The following is a 24,759-nucleotide window of genomic DNA, read 5'->3' on the forward strand; positions in this document are numbered from 1 at the left end:
GTGATTAAAAGACAAGTGTAATAGTGCTGGCCTTGCGCGGTGGCTCATGCCTGTAATTCCAGCACTTTGGGAGGCCGAGCAGGCGGATCATGAGATCAAGAGATTTAGACCATCCTGGCCAACATGGTGAAACCTCGTCTCTACTAAAAATACAAAAATTAGCTGGGCATGGTGGCGCGCTCCTGTAGTCCCAGCTACTCGGAAGGCTGAGGCAGGAGAATTGCTTGAATCTGGGAGGCGGAGGTTGCAGTGAGCCAAGATCACGCCACTGCACTCTAGCCTGGCAACAGAATGAGACTCTGTCTCAAAAAAAAAAAAAAAAAAAAAAAAATAGTGCCACTAGAGAATATGAAGGGCCTTACTAAGTAGTGACAATGTAAATGGGAAGAACAAATAGATATGAGACATATTTTGGAGGTAGGATTATGACTGATTGGCCAAGGCCAGTGAGGAAAAAGGAGGCATTAAGGATGACTCCAAAACAAGTAAGAATGTCTTAGGGGCCCCGAAGCGTGGCTACTTCGCCCGAAATAGATTCTTCTGGTCCTGGGATGCTCCATGGATCATGGCTTAGCACAGATTTCACAGCCAGACAATCCCAACCAGGCCCGTTGAGCTGGTCATGGGAGACAGTAGTTTCTTATTGCTTTTCTCGTATATTCTGTTGATGATTCTTAAGGCATCACAGAGTAGAGGTAAATGATAAAGACGATGGTAGTAACCTACTAAGTCTCCAGAGCAGACATGACACCAAAATAGGGTATTCACTTTGAAGTTCCTACTTAAATTTATGTATACTCACTCTAATTTTTTTGAGTAGAAAAGAATAAATTCATGTAGTTTAATGTTTCTTTCCATCAAGAAAACTGTAGTCAGAATACTGTTTTCTTTCTGTAATGACTGGTTCTTCTTTGTCCTGTTAGATTTTTAAAGAGATTCAAACTTCCTCCTACCAACTCCTGAGACATTATCAATTAACCACACACAGCCCATTGAACACAGCATAGCTGTAATTAAACTAAATTACTATGCAGTAGCTTTCATTACACAATGAAACAGTTTTTGTTAGGACCGTAGAGAGAGTTTAATTACATGTCTAGACACCCCCTGAATTCAGAGCAGCAGTCTTTGTCTCTTTAAAAGGGAATTTGAGATTTTGGTTATTGCATTTTTTAAAAGACTAAATGGTAAAATAAGATTGGAGTTTTTATATTTTTTAATTCCTCATTCTACTTTAATGCATATTTGCTTTAGGAATCGTTTATACATTGGTGAATGTAAATTTTTCCAAGGAAAAACTACAAATTTTCACTCTTTGTCATGTTTGACATACCTTTTACTTGTATCCCAAACTCTTTTCTTTCTCCAGTACCTTCCAAATATCTACTCTTATTTTTTAATGTTATTTAATATATAAAGTATATACTGTCATCTGAAGCACAGCCATCTTTCATAATGATATTTTCAGCTTCCTCTTCCTGGTGAAAGAGCTCACCTCTTTGACTGAGGGTGGAGTAATTTCTTCATTCATCCTCAGTCCTGCCCAATCAGCTTCTCTGGACAATGCAAACAGTTCAGCCTGTCTGTAGGGCCAAGGTCAAAATCCCCAGGTTCTGCTTGGCCAGAGTGTGCAGACTCAGGAGCTCCCCTTGTTACTTTTGTGCTCCAATCTAATCTCTTCTTTCCCATTACAAAAATTTGCTTGCTGCTTCTTTCTCCGTAATTGTAGATCATTTTTGAACCTTTTCCCAAGCTTTGAAGTTTTTCCTGAATACCACCTTTATTTCATTAGCCAAACCTTTCCATAGCCTCCATTCCTAAATTCTCACCTTTTCTGAAATGTGGGCACATACATTGGAAATTAGAGAATGAAATAATCATGTTTATCCTGTTAATCTCAACATCTTCTCAGTTGCCTCACAACATATACTTGTTCTAACCTTATATACAAATAAATGTTATATGCTGATTTGTTGATTGCACATAAATTGTTCCGGTTTTCTTTATATACTTTTATCCTGTCAGCACGAAATTTGTCTGTTTATATCTAGACACCTAGCTTTTTCTATTCATTTTTTTGCATAATATCTAATTAAAAATAATAACCATTCACTTAATAAGGATTGCTACTGAAAACAAAGATAAGTGTTTCACTAAAATCTTAATTGAGTAAGGATTTCAGGTTTTGAATTGAATCTAAGAAAAGTAATGTAGGCAAAATGACATTTTCCACCAGTGCCATATAGTTTATCTTAGAAATACGTACTTAATATAGTTCTATGACATGCATATGTACAAATAGACAGGAAAATAAATTTCTAATCCAATGAAAGTATCCGTGTTTCTCCACTCTGACTTAGTATGTAGAGGAGACTCATGCCACCGTCAGTGTGTTCTTTGTGACCTCTTCTCTTGTCTACTACTCTAACCTGACACCCCAGGATTCCCTACCCAGAGGCTTTCATAATTATCTCTCTACCAGCATCCTGTTGTTTTCCCCTATGACACTGCTGTCCCAGCAAGTATTTTCCAGCAAAGTGTTGCTTCATTCTGAGACTTCTGGGCCATACCCAAATCCTAAAGCAACAAAGCACACACATAAACCTCAACTGCAGGGCCAGCAGCAGTCTCGGCCATCTTCATTCTCACTACTGGAGTCTAACAGGATGCCTTCATTTATTAACAAATGCCTTTGAACTTGCCCACTTCTCACTAGTGTATTATTGTAGCTAGGTACATCACTACTTCTTTAGCCACTTGATTTTTAAGTCAACACATCAGTTTCACTTTAATACACTGACCAGTACAATTTATGAAAAGTTTCAGACACAAAGGGTACTGAAGAGAAAACTAACTAACAGGTGAATTTTCAACAGTCTTTCCCCAAACTCCCCTGAGGCAATGCTGTATTGAATATTCAGATCAACTTCAAAGCATGTGAAGAAATTAATTCAGCTATAACTACCAACATAATGCTACTATAGAACAAAAATGAGTTAGCTAATGGTTTAAAATGTCATTTGGAAGATGAAACTCTTTCTTCTGATCTCGCAGTTAAAATATTCTTATCGGTTTTTGGCCTTTCTGAAAGTGACAAGGTAAATCTCATTTATCTCACTAATACTCAATAAGCACCACTGAGGTGACTAAGTATTATTATCTACCAAGAATAGTATATGTTTAATAAGTGCAAAGATGCTAAGAGCCGTGCTTCTGCTAAAGATGATGAAGTGGCATTGCTGTGGACATAGATTGCCACGATGTAAGCACAACATTTTCTATTTTAATATTTTAACTTCTATTACAAATGAGTAACAACAAATGAATAAAAGGTCTAGATTACTATCACCTTTTGGCTATAAGTTTGTGATTTAAAAAGTAGAACAATATGTGCATCTATAGGAAAATTGAGTTATTTATTAATCATTCGAAAGCATTTACTGAATGCATAGTTAGTGTTAGGCTCTGTGAAGGAAATGTAGTATCTGGGGATTCTTTGTCTTTATGGAGTTTTCAGTCCAGTGGAGGAGACATCCTGAATGGAAAGCCTGCAAAGAAACATACATGCTGTAAAGAAAAATAGGCAGCATCAATGAGAAGATATAAGAGCTGGCACATATGTTAGTTTGGAAGGATAGGTACAGTCTCCCTGAGGAAGTGACATTATAGGTAAGTCCTGAGGATGAGGAGAGCTGGCCAGATGAAGAAGTTTGAAAGGGCTCAGGCAGGGAATAGCCAGAGGTGAGAAAGAGATGAAGGATTTTGAAAAACTGAGAGATAATCTGTATCAAAGAACAGAACAAGAGAGTGGAGAGTGACAGAATATGAGGCTGGAGAGGAGCACAGGAACCAGATCACCAAGACCTTGAAGGCCAGGATAAAGTCGTGGAAAACCATTGAAGACTTTCACAAGGAGAAGAAATGGCCTGATTCCCTGTGCTTTATGTAAAGAATAGTGTGAAAGGTGGCATGCTGAAAATCAAAGCAAGTATTAAAGGGGCTGCTATGGCCATCCAGCTGGGGTAATGCTCATGAAAGAGACAGGGCCATTCTGGAGACATTTTGGAATTAAAGTTGAAAGAACTTAATTGTGAGTTGGATGTAGATGGTGAGGGAGAGAAAGTCAATTTTTGACTTGAACACTTAAGTTGATGGAGAGATTACGTTTTCAGGTGGAAGAAACTGGAAGAGGGCGGGGAGGTCGAGAGTGCTGTTATGGACATGATAAAGGTAACATGCCCACAAGATATCCAACTGAAAATGAGACAAGGCAGTTGGATAAATGATCTTGGAGCTTAAGAAACAACATTGAATTGGAAATCCTTTTAAGATACTGTCATGAAATGACCTTTAATTCTCAAACTGCTAGCAATGTAATTACATAGTATATTTAGTTAATATGAGAATAGACATAGTTGCCAGCTAAATGTACCCTGTATCTATCATATTCAAATCACATCATTTGTAGCAAACATGTGGTATTCAGGATAAACAAATATATGAAATGCCTGCCACTTAGAGAAAATTTATTGTAAAAAATTTATCCAAGTAATCCATAAGTGTTATAGTTAAATTTTACATAAAAATTTAAAATTAATCATAATTTTTTACATTCATGTATACTGTTTTATGCTATAAAAAGTAGCAGAAGGAAAGAGCAGACAAATGTGCTCAAAGAGTTTACAGCAAAAAAGAAGACTAGGAGAACAAACCCTGTAAATGTTCAATTTAGGAAGTAGAGTCAGAAAAATAATCATTTATTTATTCATACACTTAACAAATGTTTATTGGGCATCTACTGAGTGCCCAGCTCCCTTTTAAACTTTAAAGAAAAATTACAGACTGCAGTATTTTGTTTGGCCTGTGCAGGATTTAACATTTTTCAACTTAGTTGCCAACATTTAAAATTTTGAATATTTTACATCAAAAGAATCTTAATTTCTGTCTCGCCTTGAAAAATCAGAGGAGCTAACAACCTGCGGTCTGCATCCCACCTGACCACAGTTGGCTGAACCCGAGTAGCCATTGCCTCTTAAAGGGTCATGCTCTCTCCACAAACAGGCACAGTCCCTACAATTTTCCAATGTCTCCCTTTTATTTTACTCCATGCCTACCTCCTTCATTCTTTTAGGGTATCTTCCTCGCCCCTCGAGAGTTTATGATCCCTGCTCAAGAGCTACACAATCAAATACAACATTGCTGCTGCCCTGCATGCTGGAAACTGTGGAAAGATACTGAAGGTTTTAAGCAGGGGAGTGCCATATCTAGATCTGTCTACCCTTGTGGCAGTGCGAAGCAGGGACTGGAGGAGGGTAATGCTGGAAAATGGGAAGCTGACAGCTAAGCTGGTTATTAGAGTAATTAAGAGGGAAAACATGCTAGTGGCCTGGCTGGAGGCAAGGGCAGTAAGCAGGGAAAGGAGGTGGGGATACACAAGCCACTAAGGAGGGAGAGTCTACACATCAGCACAGATTGGGTGTGTCAAATAAAGGAGATGAAAGAATAGGATGAATTCAGATTTCTGGCTTGGTCAATTGGATGGTATCATTTGTAGGGATTGGGAATACAGGTACAGAAGAAGCAGATTTAGGGTAAACTATGAGTTTAGTTTTGGAAATGTTGAGACTGGAACACCAATGAAACATTCCAATGGAATGTAAAGTAGAAAGTTGAATGGAGTCCAGAGCTACAGGGAAGTATAGGTAGGCAATAGAGATTTGGGACACAGTGGAATAAGGGGTAACTCAATTTCTGGTTTGGATGAGCTCATCCTGGAAACACAGAAAAAGCAGAGGGTCCTAAGCAAGTGGAAGACATGGAGCTGGGGAAGGAGGCTGAAAGGAGAACAGAGGAGTCAGGAAAGCCAGGCTGCTGCTGCCAGGAGCGCTGGCCTATGAGAATCTGAAGGAGAGACTAGCCAATGTAGACAGATGTCGTTTGGGTTTAGAAAAATGAGTCAGAACATGGGTATCGGGTTTGATAGGACAAAAATAAGATTATAGTGTGTTAAAGAAACAAAAATGAAGGGAGACTACATTTTCAGGAAATTGGCTGACTAGAATAGGAAATAATTGAGTATAGGCAGAGAAAGCTGGGAATATGTGGGTTTGAGAGAATATGGAAGTAGTGGTTGCTTTCTTTTTCTTATTTCTTTTTGAGGACCATAGCTCCTAGTCTGGAGCATACTAATGTAATGCAAGGGAAGAAAGAGGAAATGGAGAGGAAGAGGTAAAGAGAAGGCAGGAGACATGCACCTTAACTCAGGAGTCAGAAGGGCATGGGATGAGATCCAAGCAGCACTAAGGGATGGTTCTGGAAGAACTACAGGAAATCCCAGGAGAACTGAGCATAAACAAAGTAACAGGACTGGAAGTGCAACTGTTTATCAATGACAAATATTATTTATTTTAGAAATTCTTTGTTATATAGTTGACAAAACTATAGTAAGAATGTTTCAAATCCTAATCACCACAAACTGTTTCTTTTCTAACACCTAAACTTTCTTAATGTAAACTATAAACACATACAGAGAAAATTCAGTACACATTTCACGCAGACCTTTTTCAAGAGTGAAAAAGACATAAATATGACATTCTATTTATAAGTTATATTGCATCATCTTGGGTAGAAGATTTGTGGCAAATTAAATGAAAAATGCATACAAAAGTTCTATTGAAGTAGAAAAAGGAATCAAAAGCCAGGTAGAGGAAGGAAGAGGTAAACATATCCATACTTGGCCATCTACTGTAATTGAAACTTCTTTTTCACTGACATTTTTGGCAGCAAAACAGAAGGAAAAAATATGAATTATAAAGCAAGTATTTTCTGATCAAAGTATCCTTTGAAACTTTGGAAAAGAGCAAGTTTTCCAAGTCTCAAAGGATTGCTAAATGTGATGTATTTTACTAAGGATGTGAAATAGCAATGATAGAGTCCGAATAGCTACCATTTACACATAGAATATCTACTACATGCTCATAACATACTAAGTACTTACACACCTCATCTCTAATTCCCACTACAATCTGCAAAGTGGGCATTGCGGATGAAAGAACCGAGGCTTAAAGGGTAGATAAATTGTTTAAGGTCACATAGCTAACAAATGATATACTTTGGGCATATTACCCCAAAGCACCACTCATGAAGTCTTTCTTTAATAATTGTTTCAGAAACAATGCTAAAAAATCTCAATATACGTATTTTTGTCAACCCATGATCAAGACTGAGGGCGAGATATTTAAACAGAACTTAGCGGAGATACGCCTTTGGCAGCAAATATTGTATTTATTTTATAATATATACTGAAAATATATTAGTCTCTCTCAACTACTCTGCAGATAAAATTATATTTGTTGTCTTATGCTTTTTAAAAATATAATACACTTAAAATATTAGCCAATAAATTAATTGTGCTTCCCTGACTCCTACTATTTCTTTTCCTCCTCTTCCTTATTTTTATTCCTTAAAGTTTTCATTAACTTGTGTACCCCTGGTTATTTGCTTTTGTAATTTCTTTATTAAAGGTTAGCATTCGTCAAGATAACCTTTAGAAGTAGGGTGCTACAATTGTCAGATTTGTTGTTTCTGTCTCCATTAAATTGTTAGACTGACGTAGCAGATTTTAAAAATCTTCTCCCCAGTTCTTGTTTATGGTTTGTTTTTTTCTATTTTCTTGCGTGTCTTTGCTTTACTTTAATTATGATTACATTGAACACATGGTTTATTCAAGAATACCCAGTCACCATGTTTTTATTCTCTCTAGTACATTTATGTATTTATGTTAATCCCCATGATTTACATAATCTGTAGCTAAAATCAACAATATCTTGGTAAGATATGTTTCTCCATGATTAGGTACTTCTTTATCAGCTCTATAGATAACATTCATATGATATCATAAAATATCTTTGCACATTTTCCCATGACCACACAATTTTTAGGAGCATGTTTTTCTCTTTATTTTCTTTTCCTCTTCTCTATGTACAGTGATTCTGAAGTAATGAGATTAGTGTTGATGATATTAGAAGTGTGTATTTCATTTAAAAATCAGTTTTAAAAGAAAGAGAAGCATGCCTATTATTTGGCTCTTTAAATTGATCTTTTTATGTCTTCAGATGCTCCAAGATAGCAGTTTTCAAAGTATAGTCTAGTCTAGGCATCCCTGGAGGATCCTGATATCCTGTTAGGGGGCTCTGTGATGTCAAAATCATTTTATCATAATATGAAGGCATCTCAGTCAGGTGCTGTGGCTCATGCCTATAATCCCAGCACTTTGGGAGGCCGAGGCAGGTGGATCACCCGAGATCAGGGGTCAGAGACCAACCTGGCCAACATGGTGAAACCCTGCCTCTACTAAAAATACAAAGAAAATTAGCTGGGCGTGGTGGCGCGTGCCTGTAGTCCCAGGCACTCAGGAGGCTGAGGCAGAAGAATCACTTGCACCCAGGAGGCGGAGATTGCAGTAAGCCAAGATCGAGCTACTGCACTCCAGATCTGGGAGACAGACTGTATCTCAAAAACAACAACAACAACAACAACAACAACCCAAAACCTATATATATATACACAGTGAAATTTTCCAGAGGCTACATGGTGTGTGATTTTATACCAGACAATGCAGAAGCAAATATGAAAGTCTAGGTGTTTTCTGTTAAGCCAGAAATTAATGAAATTTGCAAAACTGAAAGAGTAGCCTCTACTAATTTTTTGTTTTAGAAAATACAGTTATTTTTATTTTAGAATATAGTATATTTTAACACATTTTAAAATATATAAATGTTATATATCTTAACATTAAATATATTTAATATTTTCAGTTATTTTTTTAGTATTTTAATAAGCAATGTCATGAGCTTATTGCTTTTTCAAAATTAATAGACATTTTAATGTATTAATTTAATTTTCATTTTAACTAATGACTAAGACTAATACAGTAAGTCTTGCTTGATGTAACTCACATAAACAAAAACTCTTTGGGGTTTCCAGCATTTTTTTTGAATATAAAGAGTTACTGAGACCAAAAAGTTTGATAACATGTGCTCTAAAAGAGTGTTGATCTTTCTAATGTTTGTATCTTTTTGGGAAAAGAAAAATCATACTTCACATTTTCCTTCTACCTGTCTTCCTGACTTGAGATAATGTAAAGGTTAGAAATTCTGTTGGTCAAAGTTTATCAGGGGATGTAAACAAAAATGAAATAGTGACTCCTAACATTTTATCAGTCAGATATATTTAAATGCCTCCCCTACTATATATATATATATATGAATATATCATGACTTTTGATAATCTTTCTACACCAAGTAATGTTTAGCAAATTATCTCTGCATGTCTTTTTAAAAGCCAAGATCATGACCTTTAGCATTTAATTGCTTTGTTTTGTTTTAAAGCTTGTTCCTTTGGTAGTGTATAGCTCCTCGTTCTAGTATTTTTCTCTAAACTTTCGTTCCTTTATCTAGTCTAGTTCTCCTTTATGGAGTGCCAAATGATGTTTTCTTTTTTGTTGTTTTTGTTGCTGTTGTTTAACTTGCACTTAGAACGCAACCACCTTTTCGTTTTAAGAAAGCCAGAACAAAATTTAGTGAGGATCTTCATGTAATTAGTTCTTTGCTAAACAAAACTTACCAGGTCATTTCATTTGTCATTGTTACTGTGTTCCTATGTTTAGCATCATTTTCTTCTCAACACAATGGAGTTTCTAAATTGGGTAAGATTAGGGGGAAAAATCAATATGTTCTGTTAGTCCCAAACTATGCAATTCTTAGATATGTTCCAAAGCTACTATATGAGATATTCTATCTATCTTCCCCTTCAAACTCAGCTTATATCAAGATACAGTATCTTCCTTCTTGGAGATACCGCATGTTTTCCGTGGGTATCATTAATGGTCGAGCATGCTCCTCTATCATTCTCTCATTTCTCTTCCTACCTTCATTACCTTCCTTTCCAATATCCTCCCCTCTTTTCCTTCGTTGTTATTTTTCTTTTGTTCCCTCACCTTAATCAATCAAGTAACAAATGTTCATTGAGCATCTCCTTGGGAATTATGTAATAGGCAAGCGTATGTGCTCTACAGCCAAATGCCTGAGTCTGAATACCAACTCCAGTGTCTAGTTGTGATACTGTACAGATTTCTTAGCCTCTTTGTGCCTCAGTTTCTGCATTTGGAAAACAAATATTAGATGACTTACTGGTTAGAGCTGTTGTAAAGATTAAATGAGTCAACAGGTATGAGGTATTTAAAATAGAGCTTAGAATACAGTAATTGTTTAAAACATGTAAGAGCCTCAGGTGCCACTGTCACAACCCTCACACTCTGCTTTCTGTGATGCTAAGGTGACATCCCCTGGCAGGAAACACTCCCATGAAGAGTTTCTTCATGGAGACTCATGTCTAATTCCCTCCTGCAGAGTCCACACTGGGCCCATGAGAAATGTACATCCAGCTATTATTTGAGAGTAGCTGAATCTCCCTGAGGCCCTCTCTGCATTCTCTTGCTGCAACTATCCACTCTTCTTTCCATTTTCATGCATGAGCCAGTTATCTGTTTCCCCAAATCATGAAGCGATCTTGAAACTGTACCTCCCCAACCCCCCTTACTTGGCTTAAGTATAAAGGACTCCTTGCCTTCCCACATGAGGTAGGAAAGGAGAGAGAGTACAGCACACTGGAAACTTTTTCTCTTAAACCAACAGAAACATGGGCAAATGTTATGAACAGGAAATTCATGGAAGAGGAAAACTGATTGACCGAGAAGCTCAACTATGCTAGTGAACAGAGAAAGGCAAATTAAACCAAACTTAAGACATAATCTTTGCACTCCAGCTCAGCAAAAGTTAAAACTACAGATTTAGCAAAGATATTAACATATATGCATACATTGTTTGTGTGAGTGAAAATTGGTGGAGGCTTTTAGGAGAGTGATTTTGAAGTGTGTATTAAAATAAAAATGCTGTATGCCTTGACTCCACAACTGCACCGGCTTCCAGGTATCTGTCCTAGAAAAATACCAGCAGAAACACTCAAATATTCAAGTGCTGGAATGTTTATATTGTATTACGTGTAACTTTTTAAAAATTGAAAACAACTTGAATGTCCATTAAAAATGAATAAGTAAATTAATTATAATACAAGATGCAAGAATTCAATAGAATACACTAAAGTGATATGAAGGTAAGCCTTCAAAGATATTTTGTTAAGCAGAAAAAAAGCCACCTAAAAATTGTGTTAATGATATATTTAAGTAGGAAAATGGGGGAAACCAGGTATATTACCTTGTGTATATACATATATAGTCTTTTGTTTTGGTTTGGTTTTTTGTTTTTGTTTTTGTTTTCTTTTGAGACAGGGTCTTGCTCTATCACCCAGGCTGGAGTGCAGTGGCATGATCATGGCTCACTGAAGCCTTGACCTCCTGGGCTCAAGTGATCCTCCCACCTCAGCCTCCAGAGTAGCTAGAACTACAAGGCATGCACCACCATCCCTGGCTTTTTAAAATTTTTCATAGAGATGGGCTCTGTTATGTTGCCCAGACTGGTCTCGAACTCCTGGACTCAAATGATCCTTCCATCTCGGCCCACCGAATTGCTGGTATTACAGGCATGAGCCGGTGTAATACACAGATGTCCTGAATATTTGATATCTGTAAAGAAATCTGTTCATATAAACAAGTGACTCAGAACCTAGATTCACTAATGCCTAGAATGCTTTTTCTATGCATTAGTGAATCTAGCCCAGTGTATATAGACTCGTTTGTAAATGCATAGAAAAAATGTTCAAACAAACTTTTTGGGAAAAAACGTTTCAAACTGATGAAGGATTACTTTTGAAGAGGGGACTGGAACTGGAACTGGGGGAAGGGAAATCAGGTAGGACTTCAGCATTTACAATGAGAATATGTTGCATGTATGCTTATACATGATTTTACAAAATAATTTAAAGTACAATAAAATGAGCAGAGTTGCTGGATGTGATCTTTAAGATTCATCTCAAATACAACTTTCAACATCTATATTGACAGTTAGATTTGCTAATTCTCAGAAGAGCCTATGAGTGCATCCATCATTATCAAACAGTATTTGTCTTGTTAAGGATAGTTCTCTATAATAACTCACATCTATATGTCTAAAATACTCACATCTGTATGTCTGCTCAGACAATAATTATGAAGTCTTTGCTATATGGGTTTATAAGATCACACATCCAATTATGCTTTTTAGATAATAAGCCAGACACATTTCAGTACACAGCACCTTGACATCATTACAATAATTAGCTAATTCCAGTTGATATAGTAATATGCATAAAGAGAATTGTAACTAATATTAGCTGAGGAGTAAATATTTTATTCTGGGAATAGATTCTATACAATTTAAATTGCATCACATTTAGGTAACTATAAAGTATTATTTAATGTATACAGTTTAAAACAGATTTTCCTTTATGGTATTTATTGTTAAGTCATAATATGTGTGTTCTTGAATCACATAACTTATAGTTCTTAAAAGATTAAGTATAGACATTCGAACCATAAATAGAATTACACAAATGTTATTTCATTATTTTCCCTCTTTAGTATCTACATGAAAATGGGATTGTCCATCGTGATCTCAAACCAGAGAATCTTCTTTATGCAACTCCAGCCCCAGATGCACCACTCAAAATCGGTGAGAACATTTCTTCTTGTTTTGTGACCCCTTTTTCCAGAGCAGAAAAAATTTTACTGTGTGGAATTTTTAAATATTGCTCCATCTAGTTTTACATCCAGTCAGTTTTCCTGAATATTTGACGCCTGTAAAGGAATAATATGTTGTTTCAGAAGTTTGTGCTCTTTCCTGGAATGTTTATTTGGAAAATATTGCTTAGAAGTTAGTATTCTGTTGCTGGGCACACAAAGGAATCACAGCTTAGAAATGGCAAGGACCACAGGAGATGACCTTGCATTTTATAAATAAGTTTATAATGAACAAAATGATAGAAAAAGTAACACATCTTTTGGAGATGTTAACTTTTATTCCACAGATTGCTTGGAGCTTAATTTTAGGTAATAAAGAACTTTGACATAAAATATTTAGCACATATTAGTGAGTCTAGGCTTTGAGTCGCTTGTTTATATGAACAGAGATAAATTAAGATCTGCCTTTCCCAAAATGCATTGCGCACATGTACCCTAAAACCTAAAGTATAATAATAATAAATTTTTTAAAAATGCACTCTATAGAACACTGGTTTCTCAGCAGGGTAGATAAGAATGGGAGCGATTCACAGAAATGCTATGGCTGATCAAATAAGTTAGGAAATGCCAACTTTAAAAAAGTTAAACAAGATTTGTATTTCTATAGGACTTTCCAGAACCTTTAAACTGTTAACGTATAAATTGACATATCATATCCTATGAGACTTTTTTTTAAATTTTTACCAATAAGCATTTTGAAAAACTATAAAGATGAACTTCGGGAAATTCTGATCTTCCCAAAGAAACCTTTAATTAGCACTTTAGAAAAAAATAAATGTTACTTTCCATGTCTCTTCCAAAGCAAATCTTCATTTCAAAAAATATTATAAACTTTATTTTTGATGAATTCTCACTAGTGGAATCTTCATTAAGTCCTCTGAAGGGCATTGCTCTTCTGGTGCCGTCCTTATCATGCTAATCTGCCAAGTTCGCTGCATTTACAGATGTTAACACCTTTAACAATTAAGTTGTTCATATCAGGGAAGAGCTCAGATAAAATAATGTGCTTTATGAATGCAAGAACCTAAGGAAAAAATCCTGAAAGTCCTGCTGGGCAGCCAGCTTGTTCTCATAATCACTCCTGTAAGGCAGGGGACAGCAGGCAGTTTCCATTTCCTTTCACATCACTTTCAAAGATTTAATCCTTAAAGCAATTTCTTTAAATGGATGGATAGATACTAATTTAGGCAGGAGAGGTTTTCTTTCTGAAGGGCTTCCTGCTGCTTCCACTGATAAGGATCAGGCACCTGTCAGGAAATGTGGGTTTATCTTTGAAGTCTAAAATGGAATTCATTCTGCACCTGCCTCTCTTGAAGAATGCCCTTGAATGGTTTCCTGATGTTTCCTGAGTGCAAGAGATATAGCTCAGCAAATAGATCATAATGGTAGCAACTTTCGATAATCTTTTACCTAGGTAATATTCTGAGAAATAAATAAAAAGGATTCTTACCAAAAAAATCTTATAGTCTTCTTATGAGAGTAAATTCTTATAAGTGAAATACATTAGAGACTGACATGTATTTTCAAGCTGAACAAACCTTTTGATATTTCTGTTAATTCTCATGTCACTGATGAAAGTCTATTTTTTTCTCCTCTCTGTCAATAAATTAAAGATTCTGGATTATATCATTAATTCTGTATTGTCCCTTAGAGTTACTGTTACATAAATTTCAGAAGTAACAACATTAGACAAAATATAACTATTGCAACTATTACTTTAAGAAAAAATAGCTTGGCTGGGCGCGGGGATTCACGCCTGTAATCCCAGCACTTTGGGACTGAGGTGGGCTGATCACGAGGTCAGGAGATCGAGACCATCCTGGCTAACACGGTGAAACTCCTTCTCTACTAAAAATACAAAAAATTAGCCGGATATAGTGGCACGTGCCTGTAATCCCAGCTACTCGGGAGGCTGAGTCAGAGAACTGCTTGAACCTGGGAGACAGAGGTTACAGTGAGCCGAGATCATACCACTGCACTCCAGCCTGGGCAACAGAGCAAGACTCCATCTAAACAAACAAACAAACAAACAAAAACAAGAAAGAAAGAAAAAAATTGCTTATTTGCTGAAAGCGGGGAATTGTACAGAAGAACAAAGATTAAATATAGATTTATTTGTAAATGTATTTGGAAGTCATGTTTTTCTCCAATTTAAAGAAACACATGGATTGTTTTCTTTAGCTTCCTCTTGGGTGACGTGTTCCCACCCACCTTCACCCCATCATCAAATACAAAAGAAATCAAATAGATAAATAAGTTTTATTTTTGAATAACAAATATTTTGTCATAAAAGCTGAGAAGACGTGCTTCATTAAATTTTTTTCTTGTGTTGTTAGCTGATTTTGGACTCTCTAAAATTGTGGAACATCAAGTGCTCATGAAGACAGTGTGTGGAACCCCAGGGTACTGCGGTATGCTCTTTAATAATTATATTTTACTTTTATTGTTATTTGAAATCTATTTTTGTTTAGCAATCTCATTTTTTAAAATTCCTAATATCTCTATTTATAAATGCTTAAAATTTGTTGCAAATCTCTATGAGGAAGGCATACATAAATAATACTCAGATCACTTCTTGTTTTCTATGAGAGGTTCAAGGACGTTGGTTTTAGGGCACTGCTGTTAGAATGCCTTTGAGCCAGTGGCTACTCTTAGACCCGCTGGGCAGCAGAAAGACCATCACCACAGAAGAGGGCAAGGAAACACCATCGTTTATAGTTGGAATTAAATCCATGGGCCCTTTGTCACTTTGCTTTGCTTTTCCTTGGATGGAGAGTGTGTGTTTAATTCAGATGGCATATAGGACAATGGTGAGAATGGGGTGGTCCCTAGTTCTTTCCATGGCCTGGCCTAGCCTCACTAAGACAAGGACTTCAGGTGAGATTTTCCTACAGGAGTTCTCCAGTGTCTGCAGATGGACCACAACTGCACTGAGCTCTTCACATATTCCCGCCTCATCTCCCAGAGTGGGCTGAAGGCCTTGCAGTCAGAAAGAACAAACGCTTTTGACCCATACTAGCGTAAAACCTGCTCTTTTTTTCTTGATGGTCGAATTAATTTGGCAACAACCTGAAAGCCAATAAAGTTTGTAAAAATTATCAAGAATTCCTAAAATTGTTGTGATTAATGAATATGTCACAGATCAATTAAAATTCTAATCTAAATTATAAAGAAAAAAGACAAGATTTCAAGTTATCAATCACAAGATTAGTCATCCTTTTCTCTTAGATCAGAATATTTTTACACAGGCCAGGTGTAGTGGCTCACACCTATAATCCCAGCACTTTGGGAGGCCAAGGTAGACAGGTCACTTGAGGTCAGGAGTTCAAGGCTAGCCTGGCTAACATGGTGAAACCCTATCTCTACTAAAAAAAATAAATAAATAAATAAAATAAAAATTAGCCAGGTGTGATGGTGCACACCTGTAATCCCTAGCTCCTCAGGAAGCTGAGACAGGAGAATCCCTAGAACCCAGGAGGCGGAGGTTGCAGTGAGCCAAGATCGCACCACTGCACTACAGCCTGGGTGACAGAGTGAGACTCCATCTCTAAAAACAGAAACAAAGAGAATATTTTTACACAAATGTCCTTTATTTCAATTCATCTCTTCAGTGAACTGTTAATCACCTACTGTGTAGTCAAGCCAGTGTGTGGCACCAGGGAGGTGCATTTCCTGCCCTTACACCCATCCTGGGGGCTCACAGTCTACAGGAAAACAGACATGTGGCCAGATGCGGTGGCTCATGCCTGTAATCCCAGCACTTTCATAGGCCAAGGTGGGCGGATCACCTGAGGTCAGGAGTTTGGGACCAGCCTGGCCAACATGGTGAAACCCCGTCTCTACTAAAAATGTAAAAACTAACCAGGCATGGTGGCAGGTGCCTGTAATCCCAGCTACTTGGGAGGCTGAGGCAGTAGAATCCCTTGGACCCGGGAGGTAGAAGTTACAGTGAACCAAGATTGTGCCATTTCACTCCAGTTTGGGTGACAAGAGTGAAACTCTGTCTCAAAAAAAAAAAAGGTAAAATCCAGAAATGCAAACAAAGAAATTATAGCATCTTAAGAAATATTGTGTTGTATGTATCGAAAGCCACCATGGAAACATAGAAGAAGGGTGATATTTTGAATTATCTGTCTTGTTTTCTATAGCACTTATATTTGAGGTCACCCCTGCCCCAGAAATAGACAAAGAAGAACTACAAAACTAACTCCTTTTAACAACTTTTTAAATCATAAAAATCAGATTGGCGAAGTGCGATAATATATTCATTGAAGCATATATGTGATTAAATCCATAGAATTTTAGTGCTGGAAGGAACTTTAAAGTTCATTTATTAACATTCTAATCTTATTAAGGTTCACAGACTTTGACTTCACCAAGATTCCACATCTAGTTGTTAGTGGCTCAGGAATAAGAATCCAGGTATCCAAGGGCCTAAAAAATCATAGAATTTCCCTGTACAAAATTAATATAGGTAAATCAATATAGTTTTATTCATAGACATATTTATCAATTATTGCTTTTATTTTAAAATCTTCATTTTAATTTTTTTTTTTTTGAGACAGATCTCGGCTTATAGTAACCTTCACCTCCCGGGTGCAATTGATTCTCATTCCTCAGCCTCCCGAGTAGCTGGGATTCCACCACACTCAGCTAATTTGTTGTATTTTTAGTACAGACGAGGTTTCGCTATGTTGGCCAGGCTGGTCTCGAACTCCAGGCCTGAAGTGATCCTCCAGCCTCGGCCTCCCAAAGTGCTGGGATTACAGGCATGAGCCACCATGTCCAGCTCATTTTAATTTTTTATACCTCAAAAGTATTACTTGGCCAGGTGCAGTGGCTGATGCCTATAATCTCAGCACTTCAGGAGGCTGAAATGAGAGGATTGCTTGAGGGTCAGAGTTCAAGACCAGCCTGGCCAACATGGTGAAAAAAACAACAAAATAATTAGCTGGGCATGTTGGCATGTACCTGTTGTGCTAGTTACTCAGGAGGCTGAGGCAGGAGGATTGTTTGAGCCCAGGAGTTAGAGGCTGCAGTGAGCTATGATTTTACTACTGCACTCCAGCCTGGGCAATAAAAGGAAACCTGGTCTCAGGGAAAAGAAAAAGTATTATTGGTCATTGGAAGAAATAAAAATCCAAATAACTATACACAATATTAACAGCCTCATGTGCATTCTCTCGTGCTCTTCTATGTCTCTTTGTCCATCTAAGCATTTTATAATATTGCTTTTAATGAGTTAGTATTAATTCTGGATGGAGAGGTCTTAGAAGGAACATTTGAGGTAGACATGAAGGATGAGTAAGAGTTCAACAAGTGAAGAAGTGGCCACAGGGCATTCTTCGTCAGTGGGTACAGGGAGAGCAAAGTCATGGAGGATTTGCAGCATCTGGGGAGTTTAGGTGCTGTTTGTCACTTTGTCAACTTTGTATGACTAGAACATAGAGTTTTTGGTACAGAGGGCAGAAATGGACTTGGAAAGGTCGGATGGACCATATGTTTAAATAATCTATACATCAGGCTAAGGGATTCAGATTTTACTTGGTAGGTAATGGTGATCCAGCAAAGGTTTTTAATCAAGGCAATATTTTTAAATCAGGTCTGTATTTTGTAAATATCTTGATGATAACATTGTGACATATTATGACATGAATTTAAGGAGGAAAGGGATAGAAAGAAAACAGACAAATTAGCTATTGCAAATGCTCTTTTCTACCGCTGTCATGTCAGAAATCTACACACATGCTGATGTCCTTCCTTAGCTTCTCAGCAGATGACATGTCAATCTACTCTTAAATCTAACCATTTACTTTTTAAAAATATTTAAAAATTGTAAAAATACAATTTTAATATATTGTCCTTTCCATAAACAGGCCCTTCATACAAATAATGCCATCTTATAATGGAGGCTTATTTTCTATTATTATTTTCTCTTGCAAATATCCATTTCAGCCTAGATGGTAAATAATGAGGAAACAGGGAAATAAGAGGTTGAAAGTGACCAGGATAATTCTACTATAGGTAGCGGCTTATCAGGAAAAAGTAGTTTGCCATATTATAAGAAAAGGAAGTGAAAGCAGCAAGGAAGCTTGGCGTGGGGGTTGGGAGGTAGACTCTACTTACTTTAGTGAACTATTTTGGGGATTGAGATGGAAAATAAAAGTGTTTTGTTGGCTCTAAAGTGCTAAACATAGAAATGGAATTACTATTATATAGGCGGGGGCAGTCTTGGAAGTCAAAAACGAGTAAGTTTAACATATTTCTTTAGCAGACCAAGGTTCCATTTGTATGTAAGTAAATATATATGTGTTCATACATACTCTTGACCCAAAGGAAATACACTAAAATATTACCTCACAGTGGCGGCCAAAGAGGGGGTAGGGTTTTAAGGATACACCTGTGTGTAGTAACATAGGGAAACACTGGAAAACACTTGGGAAAAATAGAAGTCACAGTAATACTAGGGCCCAGGAATAGATAACCTAGAGCAGAGGCAATATCTAGGGTTTTGAATTAAATACAAATTTTAATATAGTTATGAATATTTGTTTCATCTATCTTATAAAAAATTAAATTGTTAACAGGTAAAGCTAAAACCCTCTCTGAAGATCAGTTCTAGCCCTTTCTTCCCTCATCACAGATAGATACTCTCATCAGTCTGGCATGTATCTTTCTGAGGATAAGTTGGTGGGGAGGAAACTGTCCATCTATAGAAAGAGTTGGAAATGAGAGCCAAGCTCAAGACTGGTGAGAATCGTTATGATTCTATAGAAAGCAAAGACTTTACTCAGAGACTGTTTTATATTCTTTTATGGCCACAAGAGGAGACAGAGGAGAGCCTCAGGAAAAAAAAAAAAAGTGTATTAAACTTACACATCCTAGAGACAGGAGGCACAGCAAGCCACCCAGGGCCACGCAGGAAAGAAGACACCAGGGTGCTCAGGAGGCAGAAGACAGGAGAAAGGGAAGATTTAGGCTACTGCCTTTTGGGGTATTTTCTTGGGAAAGGCAAGGCAAGGCAGGGTGAACATTTTAGGATTGGCTAGTTTGAATAATTTGTCTGGGTTGCCTGGCTCCTGGCTCCTGGCCCTGGGATGATTAAGGCAGAGGAATATCCACTCCTGGGGTGTACAGGTCAGATGGGTGAGGTATGGCACTGGACTGGTTAATCGGTATGTGAAAGGCCTGCTCCAGGCTGGGCACTTTCTTATCTTTCAGAATTAACAAGCCACAAGAGAGACAGGCTCTCTGCAACCAGAAAAGCTTTTTAAGATGTCAAAAACATCGTAATATATATAAAGAAAAATTTAAAATATTTACAATACAGAGACTTTACTTTTAACTTGAAAAAGTGTCTGACACCCATATAATTGACAGAGATGAGATGCGAGCTTGTTTCATTGCTTGTTAGGGTGATTATATCCAAGGCCGATTATCCTTAAGTGCACTGTGCCTAGTTTCTACTTTTAATGGAAGGCTTTTCAAATTACATCTTGTGAGAGACTGGGTGTTTATGTTATACCATCTGTCATTTCTCAGGAAGTAAAAAAGGAAAAGCCATCCATTCTGTCTCTTTCATAGAACCTTTGCCCCAGGCTATTAATAACAGAGGGTTCTCCTATAAGTGAATCGCAAAAGAAAAATCACAGATGCTTCATGTTTAAGCAAATACTCATTATTTCCTGGGAAATGTGCCCAGTCAAAACCACACTCCAGGCCAGAAAATTAAAATTTATGGTCCAGATAAGTGAAATCAATGATTAGTGTTCAAAAATAACCCATGAAGAGTTCAATGTTGAAGGGATTCTCAACATCTTGTGGTTGAGAAAATAAGCAGGTCACACAGACAAAAAAAAAAAAAAATTCGATCAGGCCATAGCTCCTAATAAATGTGCTACAATGTAACTATACAATATTAACTGCCAAAATGTTTTAACTGGTCTAGATATTTAAGGCTTGAAGTTTGTGGATGTTTCAAACCCACCCACGCCAATCCTAGAAAAGAAAATCAAGTTGTTACAGTAGAAGAGAAACCACTATGTTAAAGGCTTAGGTTAAAAAAAATTATGTCTAATACCAATTATCTAATTTATTCATAAGCTTAAGTATGTTCATATTTCATATTTGTACTTGTCTTTATTAAAATTCTATTTTCAGAGTCTACAAGCTGTTAGGAGTTTGTTTTCTTTTGGCATTTGCCAAGGTCTCATTATTTTCTGAGACAGTCCTACTGGCATAACTCAGAGGAAGTATTAATACATAAAAATGTCCCGTGTGCTAAGCTTCTAAGCGTAACAGTGTTTCGCTATTTTCAGGCTTTAGTAATGGCAAATATATGTTGTGCTTCTATTTAAGCCAAAATGAAGGCTAATTATTAACAACTGAAGAATGAGTTCCTACGATATGCAAAAATCCCTGTACTTAAGAGTCTGCAGGTGCCTACTTCTACAAATAATATTGTAGAATAATAATATTCTACAATAACATTCCGAGTTTCCATAAAGAAGGAATACATATATTTCATATATACTATGACTGATTCAGTCTTCAAAACTCGCATTGCTTGGTAACCAATTAATTGTCATAATTATCAATAATTATAAATGGAGGTGGTATAATAAAGAGATGATTAAATGTGGCACTTCAGCTATTGAATGTGAAGGCATGATGAAAGTGTAGAATGACAGGTAAAAGAGAGATTCCCTCACATTCCAGCTCTTAAAACTATCCTTGAATGATACCTCCCAAAGGATCAGCAAATAGTGATGGGCTAACAAAAGTCAGTGTTACCAACCTGATGTTCAATATTAAAACCACACATATATTGCTCATCTACCCTAAGGCGTGGTAGGTCTCCACAGATATATGGGTGACTACAGGGATGGGCTGGCCATATTTGGCCCTGTTTACCTGATGCTCACAGGCATAGATTGCTGGTTGTTGTTGCTGTTGTGGTATTGTTGTTGTTCATGTTTTTGTGCTTTACTAGGCTTGGAAGTCAGATGGCTGTTCCTACATCAGACTTTACCTTGAATTTGTTAGTGAAACCCTCTAAATCTCAGTCTCCTCAACTATACAATGGGAATAATAAGAACATTTATTTCATAGGGCTATTATAAAGAATAAATAAGATCATGTATGTGAAGTTCTTGCACAGTACCTGGTAACTAAAACATGCAATGACTATTAGGTGTCACTAAAGTCATTATAATGAGCATCATCATCCTCATCTTTTTCTTATTACTGTTAAAAATGTATCAATTCCTTTTATTAAGCAGTATGATTTTTCCATTTTGTCCTCACAAGAGTAAGTCCTAATATTTGGGGAGTTGGTTTGAGGTCTTTGAAATTACTACATCTCTGCCACAGTTCTTTAGTTTAGAAATAAAAACACTCATTAAAAAAAAATTTCTTGGCCGGGTGTGGTGGCTCACGCCTGTAATTCCAGCCCTTAGGGAGGCCGAGGTGGGTGGATCATGAGGTCAGGAGATCGAGCCCCTCCTGGCTAAACCCGTCTCTTCTAAAAATACAAAAGATTAGCCAGGCATGGTGGCGGGCGCCTGTAGTCCCAGCTACTCGGGAGGCTGAGGCAGGAGAATGGCGTGAACCCAGCAGGCGGAGCTTGCAGTGAGCCAAGATCGCGCCACTGCACACCAGCCTGGGCGACACAGCGAGACTCCATCTCAAAAAATAAAAATAAAAATAAAATTTCCCCCTAAGATTTAAATGACATTGATGGTTCTAAACTTTATTGTTTATGGCCATTTTTAAATAGTTTTTTAGATTTTTAAACTTATTAAATATGAATGTGATAGTTCCTGAGAATGGAGAGTGGTTTTAATAGGGTAAACCATTAAGAAAAAGGTAGAGAAAAGAAATGTAATCTTTTTAAAGACTACTGGTTTTCCAAATAATAGTTTTAGAAATTTTGCTGTTTTTACTAGGTAAATATGACACTTCCTACTGGGTAAGTATGAAGTTACAGTGAAAAATGTATCCTTCTGTGTAACTTAATATATACCTACTTAAAATTATTATTCCAAAATTGGAAATGATTGGACAAAAGATGGGATTTGTTCCTTAGTTTTGATGACTACAGGAAGACAAAGTCTCCTCAGTGATCAGACACTGAATGAAACAGGAGATATGCTGAAGTTCACTGAGTCATTTCCAGCATCTGATCTGTCAGTGCCACTTTTGTGCTGGGAGTTCACTGCATTGTATTTATTTATGGAGGTCAATGAGCTGCTCAGAGATGACCCTGTGTTCTGACAGCCTTTATCAGGAGAATTCAAGTTTCTTTGGATAGCTATGGGACTGTGAGTTTCTGAAATTTTTACAACCAGAGAAAAAAAGGATATTTTAATTTAATATTTTAATAGGTTAAAAGGATAAATTTAAGAGTACTTTATTAAAAATAAACAGAATAATCTTCTCTTCCTCACACACACGCATTATACAGAGCCATTTTCAAGAATCCAGGAACTAAAAAGCTTTTAAATAGGAATAATTTCTAGGGAGCTTATTGGAACATATCAAGCAGACCTTACATTTGAACATGTCATATGAATATTACCATTGAAAGTATTTCTTAAAATGCTATTAACAGAACAGTTTCTAAGATGACACAGCACAATTAAGCAAGTCTTGTCTTCCATTAGTGCCTATTCATGATTTCAAGGATGATTCCACACACTTGCCACATTGCTACTTTGAAAAGAAATAACCCATTAGATTCACTATGCCAAAATTTAAGACAAATTTTCAGCAGCTTATAGTTGAACAGAAGAGATCTCTGCTTAACTCTTAACAAAACAGAAAGTTAGGTTAGCCAATAAGCTACATTTTCTCTAACATGAACACATATGAAAAATGTAGGAAAATTTAAATAAAAGAAATATATCTCATAATCTAAAATAGAAACTTTTAGTATAGTTTCACAAAAGGCATAGTGTTTGTGTTCATTTCCAGAAGAATAAATAGCTTAAGTGAAATAATAAGAGTCTTAAATTATACTGTAATCCAATCAAGGAAAGGACGATCTCACCCAAGAATGAATTAAATACCCAAAGTGGTAACTTCATTTTTGCAATGAACTTTTAAAAAATCTAGTTAATTAAATGCATGGTAAAATTCCAATTGCACTGACTGTAACTTTCTACTTGACCGGCTCGTGTGCTGCACACTAGGGTTCCTGTGTGGCTTTTGGACAATGGGAAAGCGACCACGAGGGAAGGGGAGAGGTAGTGAGGCAGAGAATGCTAACCAGGTGTGGAGGGTACCCCATATCCATCCCCCCTCTTGACCATAGCCCTACTTTCTCCCCAAGGAGATTGTGTCCCCAAGCCGTCATATAACTGCAACAGGCATGCTTGCAGCATCTGAGTCAGTTGAGTAGTGCCGGGTAAAGGAAAAGTAGGGACAGATACAGGGTGGTGAGGAAGGGTCATCCAGAGCTCATCTTGTTCTTGATCATGGAGAGGAAAGGGACTCTGCAGGTTGGGCATGAGCTTAGTTTAAGCTGTGTTAGAAGTTTGAAATCTGAAGAAAACTGCGTCTTTGGAGTCTTTATATTGGTTTGGTACTGCCCTAAACAAAGTGGTTTCTGTGGAACTTTAGTTGTATAAAACAATCAGGTTTTTTGTCATTTAATAAATATTTGTTGTGCTTCTATGCACTAGGCACTGTTGTATGTTGTAAAGACATAGCAGTAAAAACCAGACCAAAAGAACTCTTCCTTAAGTATACTGTAATACATTTTAGTGGGAGAAGATGACAATACTCATGTAAAATATACAGAAAGAGGTGATAATTTCCCATAGAAATTATAATATAAAGTTGGAAAAGGAGCCTGGGTTACAGTTTAAACAAGGTAATTAAGGAAGGCTTTGTGTTAGAATGGAATATATAAGCAAAAGTTTGAGAGAGAGAAAGGAGAGAGCAAACCATGTACATATCTAGGGAAAGAATGTTCCAAGTGAAGGGGATGGGGCACACTAATCCTGAGGCAAGAACATACCGGG

The 24,759-nt window shown here is 36.9% G+C and overlaps 1 protein-coding gene across 2 annotated transcripts in view; it reads left to right on the forward strand.

The window, feature by feature from the left end:
• CAMK4 (calcium/calmodulin dependent protein kinase IV) overlaps positions 1–24,759 on the forward strand; it is a 262,172-nt gene that overhangs the window by 202,615 nt on the left and 34,798 nt on the right. Inside the window, exons 6-7 of one of the 2 annotated variants that reach the window (XM_054488028.2) lie at positions 12,575–12,665; positions 15,070–15,144. In XM_054488028.2, coding sequence (XP_054344003.1) covers positions 12,575–12,665; positions 15,070–15,144 — 166 coding nt within the window. The remainder of the gene's footprint in view (positions 1–12,574; positions 12,666–15,069; positions 15,145–24,759) is intronic. The other variant, XM_063665128.1, reaches the window with a different exon arrangement.

The sequence above is a fragment of the Pongo pygmaeus genome, chromosome 4 (assembly GCF_028885625.2).
Source record: "Pongo pygmaeus isolate AG05252 chromosome 4, NHGRI_mPonPyg2-v2.0_pri, whole genome shotgun sequence".
In the NCBI taxonomy this organism is placed as follows: domain Eukaryota; kingdom Metazoa; phylum Chordata; class Mammalia; order Primates; family Hominidae; genus Pongo; species Pongo pygmaeus.